The sequence below is a fragment of the Triturus cristatus genome, chromosome 9 (assembly GCF_964204655.1).
Source record: "Triturus cristatus chromosome 9, aTriCri1.1, whole genome shotgun sequence".
Taxonomy (NCBI): Eukaryota; Metazoa; Chordata; class Amphibia; order Caudata; family Salamandridae; genus Triturus; species Triturus cristatus.
In genome coordinates this window covers 1,214,319,958-1,214,337,408 of record NC_140592.1, presented here as the reverse complement: position 1 = coordinate 1,214,337,408, position 17,451 = coordinate 1,214,319,958, and the positions used below count along the sequence as shown (strand labels likewise).

Below are 17,451 nucleotides of genomic sequence, written 5' to 3'. Positions count from 1 at the left end.
ATACTACATGTATAATTCAAGAAGAGGGAGTCTTAAAAGGGAGAAAAACGTGTAATTGGACCTACCAAAGACAGACCAATGAAGCCTCCAGACTTCAAGTCAATGTTTTCGAAAGGGAAAGCCCTCTTACACAAAAACCCTCAGCGTAGAATCATTGTCTGAGGTATATAAAGTGCATTGTTCTGGATCTCAGTTGAAATCTACTGGATATGAGACAGAAAATTGGCACATTCCATCCTTCAGGATCCAGAGAAAAGGCTACTAAAATCACTTGTACAAAACTACAGACCCATGCCTGAATTTGAGCGAGGCCAAAAAAGGAAAAGCCATGGTTTTAGACTCATTACCTTCTATAATTTCATCTGTTAAAGGTAGCAGTGTTTTCATAGGGCATGGTCTCCGACTTCACAGGTTTAGTATGCCTCTTGATAACTACACACAATGCATATTCATCTTGTCTGTCTCTTCCATCTTCTATGCGCTCATTCTTAAATTAGGAACACACTCTTGGATACTAGCCTACTTCTCTAAATGAGCATCCACTCCCTTAAAAATATTTCTTTACATATAGACATTGCCATACTAGATAATTCTAAAACCGAATGTTAAAGGCATTCTTTTACGTAACAAACTTGGAGGTGAGTGGCCAGAGGACTAATTCAATTTCTCTCCAATTGAAAAATGAACTGGCATTTTAAAGCAAGTGTTAATTAGCTTCTGTGATTCTTTTGTAAACTTTCGGATTGAGTTGATGGGTGCATGGTTAAACATTGAGCATTTATAAGTAATCTTTACCTGGACTTGAGCTCCTGTTTATCAAGAATTGTAAGCCTTGCAAAGAATATGAAATAATACTTATTTGCAGAGCCACTGGAATTATACGGCAGTGGAGTACCAAAATATTTGCAGGGTTGACAAAATTGCATAGCAATACAAGTCAAATTATGTGGTATAGTGCAGCACATTTTGTGACAGCAGTACTCCATTATTTTGTCATTTTTACACCTGGTAACAGTGTCTGAGAGAGTTTACCTTCATACAAAATTAACATCCAAATACAGCAATAAGCAACTAAAAGATGACCAGCTAACCTTTGTGAAAGCCTTCTGGTGTTCAGAAACCGGAGTCGCCATATATTTTGTGGTGATAGCGCTAGAAACAATTTTTTTGTTAAAAGCTGCAGATTATGCGGTGGATAATGTGTCAAATGCAGCAAATCTATAATTGAAAAAATCACGGCGGCTGCAGAATCGCATAATTCCAGTGGCCCTGCTTATTTGAGATCAAAAACAAGTTTCTGGCGCAGATTTTTTTGACCGAGGTTTCCACTCTGACTCATCCCAAACATTGTGGAATCTTAAGAGATTCTTTCAGCAGAAAGGGAGTTGTAAAATCTGCTTGTTCTGAAGATGCTGCTAGGTCTGATTGATTTCTCTGCTGTGGAGTTCCTATAAACCTGGTAAACTGTACAAGGATGTGTAGCAATCTGTTCTCAGTTGGATACATTTCTGTGAGAAAAGGCTGTTATGAGCAGTGTTTTACACCATGCATATATCTATTTTGCTATAACGCATTGTGCGCTCTCCTGTTTAGTGACTTGCCCAGGTTTTGAGGAGGGCACAAATGTTTTCAGTTTTATAGGTTGTACCTTATCCTTTTGGCCTAAACCTACATTTTAAGGCATCCACTTAAATTTATACAGTTAGGGCTTTAAACTCTGGTCTCTTCGGAAGATAAGTGCCCAAGCCAGCTTGAGAGTGCAGTTGAAGCCACCAGAACTACTTTTTTGGGCTTACTATAATTTTTGCCTTCCTCAAACTGAGTTAGCTCGCTTGCAGGTAGTTCGGAATGTTTGGGTGAAATGGATGGCCTCTTAGCACCCTCAGAGCAGCACCGTTTCTCACACCTTGATTATTAATTTCAATTTGTAAACTAGCAAGACCTAAAACACTTTGTAACTGTAACCAGAGGAGTAGTATAACCCTGCTTGGGTCTCAGACCTTCTGACAAACTGTCTCTTCCTGAATTTCTATTTTTTCCAGGAGAGGCAGATCTCTTCTGATGTGAGGACCGTCCCTCTGGAACGCTCTTCATTTGGAGTTAAGGTCTGAGACTAATAAGGCTTTGTTTAAGAAAACGTATTTAACCAAACTGCTTACATTTATTTAGTTATTTTGATGCCCCTGAGCTGAAATGTGATTGAATTATTTTATGCATTTGTTGGCACAAGTGACCAAATTCCCTGACTGTATATTGTCACATTTAAACTTACCTAGACTACTTAAATAAAATGTTGATATGACCTTTGTAAATATTGAGCTGGATTTTTATGGATTATAGGTGTCCCTTCCCCACATGATTTAACAGTGTATTAACTTGTCTCTTTGCTAGCTTCAAATTACATTTTACTTTTTCCCTGAAGTCTTCTCTTCTCTTGTAGGAGGACATACATGCCATTGAAATGGAAGATGACAAAAGAGATTTGATATCTCGAGAAATTAGTAAATTCAGAGATACACACAAGGTAATCTTTCTTTTCATTAAATAAACATTGTAGTATTTTCACAGATACAGAAAAGACCCCCGCCCCATAGATTAAATTCCACGCAAGTACAAAATTTACAATGCTATTTAATAAAGGCATACATCTAACCCATTTGGCAACAGTGCACATGATACCATGATCATGTTTTTTTAAAGATATCCATCTTATATGCAAGCACTTCTTGCTGAGTCAGTTATGTCTGCTCTCAACATTACACTTCTGAATACATTTTGTATTTATGGGTAAATCATAAACAAGGGTTGAATATTTGAAAGGTTGACTTAAGGGTGGATACACTCAGCAGATACCAATAAATTGATACTTTTGAAATTCACATACCCTTTGTTTGGAGAGTACAGTGGGTAGCCTAAACGTTCAGTAGGTTAGTGATTACCAGAAGTACCACATTTTAGATGCATGGAAGAATTGTAAATTCCCTCAGCTAATCTATTCATTGACCCCCACCATTATGATAGAGATCATATGGTGACTAATGCAAGATGAAACACTCAGCTTGGAAAATAGCATGGAGTAGGATGTAAGTATGAGTTTCTGTTTTTTATTCTATCTTGGATACCCCCTCGAAAATATGCAAAGGGGTAACTGGCTTTGTCGTAACCCAAAAATTATGCCCAGTGAATCCTGTCTTGCTCAGATTTCCCATCTACACTGGTTGCTCTGTTAACACTTGCTGTTCCCAAAATTTCTTCTTTGCTCCGATTGTTATTGCTTGAAAGTTTTTTGATTTTGTGGAGTCTGAACATAGAAAAGGATTGCCTGCTTATTAATTCAAATCTGGAAGCAGAACATCATTTGGCACGTTCACCAGCCATTTTTCTACCCTCATCTCAGATTGTTGACATTTTAATGTGCATGAATGTTTGTTTGAATGGACCTGATAATATTAATACACCATAGATGTGCTTACCGATTATCTTTCCCCTGTTCCAAACTTATTTTTATGCATGAATTTTAATTCTCGAAATGTAATTGATTCAGGAACAAAAATGTTCACAACTATATTCCTACATCTGATTATATTTGCCAAAGAATGATTGCGTTTTTTTTTTTTAAAATGTATAACTTTTGTTGTGAAATAATGATGGCGTAAACCATTTCTTCTGTTATTTTATGGTCTAATTTTCAAGTAAATGCAGAAGAAATGAGAAGGAGCCAGCTGAATATTAGATTTCACTTGGATAGGCGTTAATTATGTATTGATGGGCCATGGCTTATTTTACCCCCTCCCTTTAACACACAGCTACCACAAACTCCTCTGCCCCACCCCTGCAGATCACTGGGGGAAAAACGTTATATTTGGCTGTCTGGTCTCTGAATATGCCATTTTCCTTTAAGAGTTTTACCCCAGGGGGTAATTTATAGATAATTTGGCCTGTTTTTCCTTAAGTAGGAAATAAACATAAGGGATTGGTGGTGTGAGTGGGGAAAAAATGGAGGTCACTTATGATCATCAATTGTCGGGTGAAGGAGCTCAGTGAACCTTTGCATGTTTTGTTAGAGATGTATAAAATTGACACTTTGCAGACCTTCAGGGTAACGTTATTTTAGGGGGTGTCCATTTACAGCACGGATGAGTCTGAAGAATGAAAAGGTGAGCCCTATTTTTTGTATTACTTTTCTTCCTTTCCTGTTTTTTTCCATACTTGTTTTAATTCATTCATATTCCCTTTTGTCTAATTGTACTCTAAAGCGTTTTTATGTTTTACTAGCTACTTCCGGCACCCACAAGGTATCTTTTGATTCTGATCAACAGATGTGGGATAGTTATGTCTCTAGAAATAAATGAGTTTCTCCTGAAGCTCAACCTCACATTAGCAAGTTGGGCAGACCACGTTAATCGATGTCCAAAAGAGAGGGTGAAGTGAATATTTAATGGCTCTCTGACGAGGCTTCCAATGGACATTTCCAAAGGAGCGCACAGTATGTAAGTATTGATAATTTCAGAATGAGCGCCTTTCCATTGAGTGCTGAATATAAGGTAAGTCCGTAAAGGTGGTCTCCAAATAGTAGTCAGTAGTCCAAAGCAGTTATCCGTATTACTCTTTGAACATTAAATTGAATCCCACTTCATTCTCTTTTTCTAATGAGACTGGAGAGCTGCACCCTCTTGTATTCCCTGTGACCTGGTGCATTGTGGGTGATAATGGATCAAATGTCTTTCCAGTATATCTAGCACTGCTGCTGCAGGTCACAGGACTGTATAGCAAAATACTTCGACACATTCATGTATTGTTTTAGTTCTACTTTTATAATGTTATCAGTCCTCTGGTCCCTCCGCTCAGCAAAAGAAATGCCAGCAGGTAAGATTATGCTTACAGTTGTTAATGATGTTTTAAGTGATTCTGCTCCATTGTGTTATTTGAGTTTTTAATTTCATTTCAGTGGTGGTAAAACATGAAGCTGAAGGGAGTAAGCGTGTCTTTCTACTCAGCTTGTGCAAACAGTAGGATCTTGCGATGCATTGTCATCTGTGAGCCTTACAGCTTGGTATTTGTTTTTTGTGAACAATGTACTTGCTCTTCCTCCCAGAAACGTAGCTTGTAGGTAAAGTAAATCAAGTGTTGGCGGTCCATGTCCTAGCACAGCATCTGTAAGTTAAACCAAAACAATTGCTTCCACGGCTGGATTTGTCAATCTTATGTATGTTTCCCTATAGGAAAGGTGGGGATAGGTATTAAACATAACATGGTACACATACAGAGGAAAAAGTACTACTGGGCAGAAAATTGTAAAATTTCTAGTCTGTCTTTGACATGTCAGACCTCTACAAGTATAGTCTGTTTTCTTCCCTGCTTTTGGTGGTTTATGCACTCACTGTCCATTTCTGTTCATTGTGGAGAAGTTGATCAAGGTCTCCACTTGTTTTAAAATCACATGTATTGTAACTATGAATAGTTTGAACAGTATTTTGTCCCTTTATCGGCTTGTGCTTGGTTGGCAGAGACCTGCTTAAGAGGGAACGGTAATGATGTGTAGTATTTACTTGCATCCAGTTGATATGCCTTCAATTTGGGACATGTCACATTTTTGTCTGCAAGTTAAATGTGATTGTTTCCCAATTGGCGCACTGCATTTCTTTGTAGTTAATTAGTTATGTGCCCATCCCTTACATCAGCAGCTCTGCAAATTCAGCCAATAAGCACAGTGCCTGACTTTCCCTTAAGCTTCAGAGTTGGAGAATGTGGGCCTATGTAGATTTATTCTTTTGCATGAAATTAGTTTTTCAAATTTGCTTCACTTTACTTTTGAGAGTCCTGTCCTCATTTATATGAAGGATATTAATTTGTAAAGCTTTTCTATCTCCTTTTAGAAACTGGAGGAAGAAAAAGGCAAAAAGGAGAAAGAAAGGCAGGAGATTGAAAAAGAAAGAAGAGAACGAGAGCGCGAGCGTGAACGTGAAAAGCGAGACAGGGAAAAAGAGAGGGAGCGTGAAAAGGAGAAAGAGCGTGAAAGAGAACGGGACCGGACAAAAGATAGGGACAGGGACAGAGACAGAGATCGAGATCGTGAGAGAGAACGTGAAAAGGAACGAGATCGCCTTAGAGGAATAGGCACCGATCGAAGCAGGTCACGGTAATACTTTATTTCCTTGTGTGTTTATATTGTGTTAAATGTTTAAGGATAACTCTGAACAATTTGATGTGAAGGATTATGGCTTGATTTGTAGTAAAATGTAATCAACCTTGGCCAGTGAGATGTTTTTAATTTTAATAACCACCTTTCAAGGCAGATAACCTTATTTTGTATGCAGGCAATGAAGAGCATTGTGTTGAACTGTATAGTACATAATTAGCACAGTACAACTTATTTTGCCTATGTTCCACCAGTCGCTAGTATGTTTATACTTGCTATTTAATTTTTACCCATTCCTCTTGTTTTCTTCAGTTTTGAAAAATCTATTACCTTGCAGTAAAAACTTGGCATTTGCTTTTAAAGTGCATTGTATTTTTAAATGCCTTTTTTTCACCAGAGAGAACTAACCTTCTCATCCATGTGAAGTGTTGCTCTCCAGTACTCTGGCCATGGAAATGTTATATAAGATTTAAGAGTTACTAGTTTGAGCCCAGTTCCTTATATTTGTATATCACAGCAAACCTGCAATTTGGCTCAGTCTTCTCGCTGCTGACTTGTGGTATGGCTTTCCGGTCACCAGTTTTAATCTCGAAAGGCCAAATCATTTTTTCATCAGTGTGATAAAACGAGCACTATTAACATGAGTAATATGAAGGCATATTTACTTATTTGAGTAGGAATTGCTTCTAAGTTTCTGTTTTTGCAGCACATTCCTGTTGGGCATATTACAGCCATCTAATGGTTTGACATGTTAATATACCACCTGAAATTGTGGCTGGGTACTAAAGGAAGCCAGAAGAGGCAACATCACTTGTGTGGCTTATGCACAACTCTTCCTGCATAGCATTATACACTATCCTTCCAATAAACAAGGGAGAACAGATCTTAAACCTACTGTTACTTTACACAAAGGTAACACAGAACTGTTTCCAGTTTAGATGTCTTTTCTGATGGTCGTAGGTTTGTTACCACTCTCTACGGCCCAAATATGACACTGAGACCTTCCTCATACTAGCACAACCTATGTGTGATAAAGTGCAATCTTTCTTGCATGGTATGCCCCCACTTTTTGCTGAATTGCTGAATGTTTTTTCTCTTTATTTTTTTTTTTTTTCTTTTTTTTTTTTTTTTGACCTCCCACCCATCCCCAAACAACCTGCTGAATGTACTTTGACTGAGTGTGCCCTGGACTCCTGCCAATCAGGTGCCCAGGGCCTATGTTCCTTCCCTAAAAACCTCAAAACCCAAATTGGCAAACCCTGGCCACATGTCAGCCCCTGGTAAATGGTACCTTAGGTACCCAGGGCCCTGTGACCAGGAAAGGCCTCTATGGGCCGCAGCACTCATTGTGCCACCCTTAGAGGCCCTGTACCTTAACACACACACACTGCCCCGGCAGGCTGAGTGTCTGGGTACAAGACAAAACCGAGTCGACATGGCACACATCCCTGTGTGCCATGCCCACCACCTACACTGCCCTGGTATAAATCAGCCACCCCTCTAGCTGGGTGCCCTATGCTAATGGTGTGGGTACAGGAGCATGAGCCCTGTGCCCCTACAGTACCCAGGTCCATTCCTGGGCACTAAGTGCAGTGCTGCCATTTAAGAGTACATGGTGCTGAGAGCTTGTCAAACACGAACTCCACAGCACCATAATGGCAACACTGAAGACTGAAGTTTGGTATCAAACCTCTCAGCACATTAAACCCACACTGATGCCAGTGTGGGATTTAATGTACCAAGCACCACAGAGGGCTTTTTAGAGATGCCCCCTGAAACCTAACCTACAATCCATGTCTGGTCTGAGGCTGCCTAGGCTGCCACACAGCAGACCTGTTGCTGGACCCCTGGGTAGGAGAGCCCCTGCTCTCCTGGACCTGCAACATTGCGCATCCTGGGCGAGGTGCTAGGTCTCCTCCCCCAGGATGGGACAGGGGGAAGCTTTAAAAGCATGCCGCCTCTGTGAGCTTCCCCAGGCCACTTGCAGCCCCCACTCTGGCGGGAAGCCTGGCCGGAAATCCCAAATAAGGACAGGGGATGTGCCAGCCTGCCAACCACACCCCTCAGGTGTGGGAGGTGAGGTGAAGCACATCTCCGGGCGCTCGCCATCTTGAAGATGGGAGGCCCTACCCAATCAGGACTAGGCTACTGCCCCCCTCCCACAGGAGAGAGGCAGAATAGGGGGTGTACCCACCCCAGGACAGGGACCCATTGGTTCCTGCCCTTCACCTACCTAGAACGCCCCTAAATCTAGTATTTAGGGGCACCCTGAACCTTCCTATTCCAGATTTCGAAATACAAAGAAGAGCAGGAAGAAAGAAGACCTGCCCTGCAGCTGCTAAGAAGAGGAAGACACCAACTGCTTTGTCCCCAGCCCTACCGGCCTATCGACCCCCCCCCCCCCGAACCTGCTACAACCTCTTGTGGCCAGCAACCTCACAAACCCCGTAGGACCTGGCTACCTTTTAGCTCTAAGCTCCTGGGACTCCCATGAGTAGAGGCTCTACTCAAAATCTGCTTCTAATCCCTGGCATCAGCCCGGAACCGCGAACCCTTCACACTCTGCACCCGCCAAGCCTGGCCTGTGTCGGAGTGAACGGAGACCACGAGGATGACCCCACGGCGACTGTGACCCCCAAGTCCGGCACCCAAGGACTTCCCTCGACGCTCCTGACAATGCCTGCAGCCTCATAACCAGGTACCCCCCCAACCGCGATCAACAGAGGGTAAGATTTCCCGACACCAAAAGGCACCCCTGCACCTGGCGCCCTGCGGCCCCCTGTGCCCAACTCTGGGGTACCTACCTATCCTCCAACTACCCAACTTACCTCTCGAAGTGGTGGTGGCACCTGAAGAATCTTCGTCCCCAAGCTTGCAGTCTTTTTCTAAACCGGAGCTTTCCCATTGAAATCAATTGAGCGCCCGAAGGCTCAAAAGCACCCTGCACCCAGCCGCCCGAGTGGCCCTGGCAGTTTAACCTTTGCACCTATCTACTTTCCCATTTGCCCTGAGCAAGTGACCAGGAGCCCAGCTCCCACAGCCGCGTGGCCTGCTAGTCAGCAGCCACCAACCAAGGCCCCACTGCCTCCCATAGGATAACATTGGGACCAATTCACTCTGCACCCGGCTGCCCCTGTGCCGCTGAGGGTGTAACTACTGTACCTACCTGACCCTGGGAGACCCCCGAGTCTGTGCCCAAAACCTTAACTTTGCAAGTCGAGTACTTACCTGAAAGCCGATAACTCAATTTTCTCCATAGGGTAACATTGACTGGTTTTTCCTGAAATTTCTTCTAAGTGTGGACTTTTCAAAACTTAAAATATTCACCAAAAATCAGCCGAGTAACGAAAATACTCACCTGCTATTAGGTGAGCTCCCAGTGCTGGATCTTGGTGCCCAGCACTGACCCTGAAAAATATTCACAACCGTACTTACCAGTAACCCAATTTTCTTCCATAGGCAATCATTGACTGTTTTTCTGTGAAATTTCTTTAGTGTCAATTTTTGCAAACTTCAAATATTCTTTAAAAATCGTACAAACTGTGAAACGTAATTACTTACCTGTTTTAGATAGAGGTCCCAGTATTGAGTCTAGGTACCCAGTACTGGATTACAAAAGTAACGAGAACATACTATACCTGCAACTTGATTTTTCTTCCATAGGGAATCATGGACTGTTTTCTATGACATATTTTCTAAGTGTCAACTTTTAAAATAGCAAAATATTGTCTAAAAATCATAACAGTAACCAAGTCGACTTTTATCACTTGTTCCTAAGAACTGACCCAGGACTGAATCTAGGATCCAGTCCTGGAATTACAAAAGTAATCCTGAAAGTAATCTAATCCAAATAACTTGAAACTTCCATTGAACTCAATGCATTATTGTGCTTAAAATTGTGTTGCCTATTGCAACAACCTGTAAACTTTCTACAAAATCCAATTGCATATTGCAAAAGTGTTTATCTAAAGCATCTCATTCTGAGAAAGTATATTTTGATACCTATTGTTGGTTCTAAAATAAAACAAGCATATCTTTGTTTTATATATAAACCATTGGCCTAGAGTTCAGTTATTGAGTGTGTGAGACCATTTGCTGACTGAGTGTGTGCAATAAATGCTTTACACTGTCCTCTGGTACTGCCTTACTACTCAACCAAGCTACCACTTTAGAGAGTAAGGTTATATCTAACTTTAGCCTCTGCCAAACCTCTGGGGACTGTGGACTCTGTACACACTGTACCTATTTGGGAACAGTATATACAGAGCCACTTTCTCACCCCCCCACATTGTGCCTTGTAAATGTGATTTCAACTGGAGGTGCCCTGAGTTCCTGCTAACCAGGTCCCCAATCCCAGAGCTCCTTACCAAAACTGTACAATTGTTTACTCCAATTGGCAAAACATTTGGCACCGTCTTTAAGTCCCTAGTTAATGGTAACCCAGGGCCTGAGGTACTAAAGAGGGTCGCTAAGGACTGCAGCACAAATTGTGCCACCTTATGGGAACCCTCACAAAGCACATGCACGGCTGCCATTGCAGGCTGCGTTTCTTGGTTACAGACAAAAGTGAAAACGTGATGTCGTACATCTGTGTGCCATTACCCCTACCACTGCAGGTAACATTTGTAAGTCACCCCTACAGCAGGCCTAACAGCCCTAAGGCAGGGTGCTCAATATTACATGTGAGGGCTTAGCTGCATGATCAATTTTGCACCTGTGATCGACATTCCCATTACTGCCAGTACAAGTGACCTGGCAAGCAATTTTAAAACATGTGGTGGACACTGGGGAAAACTAATTCCCCAGCTACATGATGGGAGGGAGCTGAGTTTTGGTTGCAGTAAACCCCCCACTTTTTTTGCCAGATTTCTGATGCACTTTGACTTGATGTGCCCTGGGTCCCTGCCAATCAGGTTCCCAGAGTGTCTTCCCCCAAACTATACCTTTTACCCCCAATTGGCACCTCTCTAGCCACATGCAAGTCCCTTGTAAAAGGGGCCATGGGTGCCAAGGGCACTGATGGCCAGGGAAGGCCTCTAAGGGCTGCAGCGCATATTATGCCACCCTTAGAGGTACTGTACGTTCACACACACACACACCACACAACACCGCCACATAATGGCTTTACTGAATTCTGGGAAGTTTGGTATCCAACTTCTCATCACATTAAACCCACACTGATGCCAGTGTGGGATTTCATATACAAGGCACTCAGAGGACATCTTGGAGATTCCCCCTGAAAAACAGCTAGCCTCTGGTGAGTTCCTTGACTGGTAAACACCAGCCTGCCATCACAAGACCTGTTTCTGTGGTGGGGACCTGCGCTTCCTGAGTTTGAAAACAGTCTTTCCTGGGCGGAGGTGGTCACACCTCCCCCATGCCAGGAAGAGCCATCTGTGGCAGGGGGGCTTCAAAGGCCTTGCCGCCTTTGTAACGCGACCCCCAGCCTCTTCTGTTATCAGGAGCAGGCCCTCTTCCTGTCTCCCCTCCTTTTCGGTGGGAAGACGGGCGGGAAAAATTAAGAACAGCCCAGAAGGTGTACCCACCTCTGCCAACCCCATTCAGGTGGGGGAGGCGTGGTGAAGCTCACTCAGTGCTTGCCATTTTGCAGATGGCAGGCAAACTCCAATCAGGATTAGGGATTGTGCCCACTCCCCCACGTGGGGTGAGCGAACCGAGAGTGTAGTCACCCTAAGGTCAGTAGCCTACTGGCTACAGACCTAGAGACCCCCTAAAACGCCCCTAAATACATTATTTACGCCAGATTGCCGCAACATACAAAGGACGAAAGACTGCGTCCAGCAGAGGAGACTACAGAGAACTAAGGCCCAGCCCTACCGACCTGTCTGCAGTTTTCAGAGATCCTGCACCAGAAGTCTCCTTGTCCTGCAGCCAGCGACCTCCAGAACCCATGGCCTTCAACAAAGACCGGATCTCCTGTGAATAGCAGGATCTCATGTGAACAGCCGCTCTTCTCAAAAGAAACAGCCAAGAAAGACTCCGAGCTTGCTGAGAACAAAGAATACGATGCCTGGAACCACCACTGCACACTGCGCCTACGGCCTGAGTTTGAGTGACCGATCGGTCCTAGCAAGATCCCCCAGTGCTCCAGAGTCAGTCCTCTGTAGGTTGACTCCTCCAGGTCTCCCAGATGTCACCTGCAGCCTCTGCACAAATCTGATCAAGACACCCCTGCAACCAGCTGCCCTGCAACCTGGAGAAGAGAACCCGAGGTGCACCTACATCCCCAAGCCCTGCAACTTACCTGCCCTTGGTTCCTCCCGGAAGTCTTCCTGAACCGAGCCTGCCGCTAAAAACAAAACGAAAATCCCCATTGAAAACAGGGCACCCAACGCCATAACAGCACCTTACACCCAGCCGCCGCTGCGGGTGCACTTTGTGTGCTCAACCGGATCTCCCTTTGCCCTGAGTCGAACACCAGGAGCTTGGCTCCCGCAACCCTGTGGCCTGCTCGTGAGCAGCTACCAACCTAGAGACCCCCTATTCCCTATTGGATAACATTGGGCCTCAGCACCCGCCTGCCCTAGTGCCGCTGAGGGTGCTTTGAGAGTGCACCCTTGACCCTGGGGGAACCCTTGTTCTACCCCCAGACACTCAACCCCAAAGACCGAGTACTTACCGGTTAACCTACAAACTTAATTTCTCTCCCTCTGAATACATTGATTGTTTTCGCCTTGAAAAATGTTTCAAGTATGGAGTTGAATTGTAGTTTTTCAGGTTTTTTATTAAACTGTGCAATACTGATTTTACTTAACTTTTCTCTAGGAAATGTCCCAGTGTGATATCTAGGCATATTACACGTCTTACTTGTTTGGACGCTGAGGCCCTATCCCGGACTAATCCCGATGTTTGGCAATTGACGAGCCTACTATAAGTCCTGAGGACTAATCCCGATGTTTGGCAATTGACGAGCCTACTCCATAGAATCCTGAATTTTTCAAATATTGCGGATTATTTACCGCTGGATGCCCTTTCGTGACTTAACGATATGCCCTTATTGATGGCTGCTTTTTAAACACAACCAGGATACTTTATCATTCCTATTGGCCTTCATTTCTCTGTTGTTACCTACAGACATTTGATGATCCCCCTCTAAATGTGACGGACCATAATTAATTTGTTCCACAATTCCCTGCAATTAACATTGAAGTGGTTTATGACCATGGACACAGGTATTTAGAATATTGCAATAACCATAGTCCTGATGATGACCTCAACTTAAGGAGGTTGAAACGTCGTCGACCATACAGCATTACTTACGGCTAACTACAGGGTCCTGTGAGACCTTCATGATTATATGTAAATTACCCATTGTATATAACTCTCCTTGACCTTGAATTTATTTAAATCATTTCGCCGTACCGTGTTGTCACTTCCACACTTCTGTCACTGCGCCGTTCACTTTTTCACTTCTTTGTCAGTGCATATGTGTTAGTTATGGTTATTTTGAATTGTATATACCATTTGTGTATCTAATTATTAAATCTGTTCCTTTTCTATCCTTGGATCTCTCTTATTTTTTCCCTTCCTTTGATTGAATTATGTATTGATTGGTCCTCTTATTCATTTTCCCTGTTGAGACATTGTTTTTTGTTACTACATATACCCGGTCTCAGCTGGGCTAACGGGCTTGCTCCTGTTTTTCTTGTATAATTATTGAGCAATCGCTGGATTGCCAGTGTGATATCTAGGCATATTACAATGACTAGAAAAAGTAACTTAAGTCATCTGAAAAGTAATTTCGAAATTTTAACTTAACTGTATTTCAACCAATTATATTTGAACTTTCATTCAATTGGAAAACATTGCATAAGATTTTGCAAAGCATTTATTTCAGTTACCTGTGCCAGGCTTGGCTTGGTTCTGGAAATAAAATAACTTAATATTTTTATAGAAACAAAATTGCTCTGAGTTCAGTCTGTGTGTGAGACATAACTTGCTGATTGAGTGTGTACAAAAAATGCTCAACACTACCCTCTGATAAAGCCTTGCTGCTCGCCCATACTACCACAAATAAATAGTAAGGTGCTATCTACTTTTACCTCTGTCCACCTTTGGGGTTCCACTGGACTCTGTGCAGACTATACCTCATTTTGGTATAGTATATACAGAGCCAGCTTCCTATAACACGGAGTAGAAAAAGCAATTTAAAAAGTAATCAAACTCTACACCTGGGTTGTAGAGAAGAGGACCAAATGTGTTGCTACATCCCCAGCATTGTGAGGCCTGAGCTCCCCTGTTGGTTCAGCTCAACTGGCCCTCCCATTCCAAACCTGCAGCCTCTTTTTGTGAGGACTGATCTCCATAGAGTAACATTCGGCACCCAACTCTGTTTTGCACATCTGCACCTGGCTGATCTTCTGCTGCTGGTAGTGTTCTGTTTTTAATGCCTTGGATCTTGCCTACCACTCATTTTGATTTGTCCCGTATGTCGCTGTACTATACCTGAATGCCGCATTGACTTTTCCTCCGATAGGATAACATTGCAGCCTCCAGAAACTGCACGTAGTGTTGACCTTTTTAACTGAAAAGAATTCCTATTTAAAAACTTACTTACCTGAACGATTTTATTTTGTTGGCTAACCTATATAAAGATATTTGCTAATTTTATAAATTGTTGTGGCTCTGTGAGAAAGTGGCTCTGTATATACTGTTCCCAAATAGGTACAGGGTGTACAGAGCCCACAGTCCCCAGAGGTTTGGCAGAGGCTAAAGTTAGATATAACCTCACTCTCTAAAGGGGTAGCTTGGTCGAGCAGTAAGGCAGTATCAGAGGTCAGTGTAAAGCATTTTGTGGTACACACTAAGTCAGCAAATGGTTTCACACACTCAATAACTGAACTCTAGGCCAATGGTTTATATATCAAAAAATGTATGCTTGTTTTATTTTAGAACCAACAGCAGGTATTAAAATATACTTTCTCAGAATGAGATGCTTTAGGTAAATACATTTGCAAGATGCAATTGGCTTTTGTAGATATTTACAAGTTGTTGCAATAGGCAACACAGTTTAAACACAATAATGCATTGATTTCAATGGAAGTTTCAGGTTATTTGCAATAGATTACTTTCAGGATTACTTTTGTAATTCCAGGACTCGATCCTAGATTCAGCCATGGGACAGTTCTTAGAAACAAGTGATAAAAGTAGACTTAGTTACTACTAGGATTTTTAAGTAATATTTGCTATTTTAAAAGTTGATAGAAGAAATTTAATAGAAAACAGTTGATGATTCCCTATGGAAGAAAATGCAAGTTGCAGGTATAGTATGTTCTTGTTACTTTTGTAATCCAGTACTGGGTGCCTAGACTCAGTACCGGGACCTTTATCCAAAACAGGTAAGTAATTACGTTTTTACAATTTTTATACGATTTTTAAGGAATATTTAAAGTTTGTAAAAATCGACACTTAGAAGAAATTTCACAGAAAAACAATCAATGATTTCCTATGGAAGAAAACTGGGTTACTGGTAAGTACGGTTATGAATATTTTTCAGGTTCAGTGCTGGGCACCAAGATCCAGCACTGGTAGCTCACCTAATAGCAGGTGAGTGTTTTCGTTTTCGTTACTCGGCTGATTTTTGGTGAATATTTTAAGTTTTGAATACTCAACACTTTGACTGGTTTCTTCTGAAATTTCTTCTATGTTACCTGTTGTAAATAAGCTCATACACACCAGTAGAAGTATAGAGTCTTTATTCATGACCATCCGCTCTCAAACTGCCTGGAGATCACCTGAACATTCTAAGGTGAGCTCCCTCGGGTCATACCACTTACTGGTTTGGGGAAGGGGTGTTGGAACATAACAACTATACAATGACAATAAGATTATAACATACCCTATGGAGAAAATGTGGTTATCGGCTTTAAGGTAAGTACTCGACTGGCAAAGTTAAGGTTCTGGGCATAGACTCAGGGGTCTCCCAGGGTCAGGTAGGTACAGTAGTTACGCCCTCAGCGGCACAGGGGCAGCTGGGTGCAGAGAGAGTTAGGCCTAATGTTATCCTATGGGAGGCAGGGGGTCCTTGGTTGGTGACTGCTGACTAGCAGGCCACCCGGCTGTGGGAGCTGGGCTCCTGGTCACTTGCTCATGGCAAATGGGCAAGTAGATAGGTGTAGAGGTTACACTGCCAGGGCCACTCGGGCGGCTGGGTGCATGGTGCTTTTGAGCCTTCGGGCGCTCAATTGATTTCAATGGGAAAGCTCCGGTTTGGAAAAAGGCTGCAAGCTCGGGGACGAAGATTTTTCAGGTGCCACCACCACTTCGAGAGTTAAGTTGGGTAGTTGGAGGATAGGTAGGTACCCAGGAGTTTGGTACAGGTGGCCGCAGGGCGCCGGGTGCAGGGGTGCCTTTTGGTGTCGGGAAATCTTACCCTCTGTTGATCGCGGTTGAGGGGGTTACCTGGTTCTGAGGCTGCAGGCGTCGTCTGGAGCGTCGAGGGAAGTCCTTGTGTGCCGGACTCGGGGTCACAGTCCCCAGGGGGCCGTCCTCGTGGTCTTTGTTCACTCCGGCACAGGCCAGGCTTGGCAGGTGCAGTGTGTGCAGGGTTCGCGGTTCCAGGCTGATGCCAGGGATTAGAAGCTGGTTTTGAGTAGAGCCTCTACTCATGGGAGTCCCAGGTGCTTAGAGCCAAAAGGTAGCAAGGTCCTCCGGGGTTTGTGAGGTTGCTGGCCACAAAAGGTGCCGTGTTGTAGCAGGAGCAGGTTCGAGGGTCGTTAGGCCGGTAGGGATGGGCCAAAGCAGTTGGTGTCTTCCTCTTAGCAGCTGCAGGGCAGGTCTTCTTTCTTCTTGCTCTTCTTTGTAGTTGTGAATCTGGAATCTGGGGAAGGAAGGTTCAGGGTGCCCCTAAATACTAGAGTTCGAGGCATGTGGGCTGCTGAATTCATATCTGTGCATAGATCGCTGCCTAGTGTTGGGTCCGGATGATTGCACATTGTTGTCCTGGAAGAGTCTTCAAAGTATCACGAGATAGGTGGCTTCTCCCCTGGACTACAGTGCGCATGGGCATCCTCTCCATCCTTAGATTGTTTTTTTTCTGCCATTGGGTTCGGATGTAACTATCTTAGCTCAACTTAGGAATACTTAGTTTTAGTTCAAAAGGCCTATAGTTTTCGTCGGTACAGTTACCGTTCGGTGTCGACTACTAGCTTTAGTGCTCCACACCCTCTTCCGACTTTCGTACCGATTTGGTCAAAAACTTCGAAGCTCCATCGACGATGGAATCGAGGACTCCGTTCAAGAGGTGTCTGTTATGCCACGCCAAGTACCCTCATATCGACGTCCACCCAGTC

The 17,451-nt window shown here is 43.3% G+C and overlaps 2 protein-coding genes across 17 annotated transcripts in view; both read left to right on the top strand.

The window, feature by feature from the left end:
• The window catches only part of RBM25 (RNA binding motif protein 25), a 341,694-nt gene that overhangs the window by 198,321 nt on the left and 125,922 nt on the right, over positions 1–17,451 (top strand). For 8 of the 16 annotated variants that reach the window (XM_085627259.1, XM_085627253.1, XM_085627255.1 and 5 more), the window contains 3 exons: positions 2,043–2,105; positions 2,441–2,524; positions 5,877–6,139. In XM_085627259.1, the coding sequence (XP_085483385.1) occupies positions 2,043–2,105; positions 2,441–2,524; positions 5,877–6,139 (410 nt within the window). The remainder of the gene's footprint in view (positions 1–2,042; positions 2,106–2,440; positions 2,525–5,876; positions 6,140–17,451) is intronic. The other 8 variants (XM_085627263.1, XM_085627254.1, XM_085627257.1 and 5 more) reach the window with 3 other exon arrangements.
• LOC146799649 (uncharacterized) overlaps positions 1–17,451 on the top strand; it is a 175,574-nt gene that overhangs the window by 142,462 nt on the left and 15,661 nt on the right. The gene's annotated exons all lie outside the window — the stretch shown is intronic.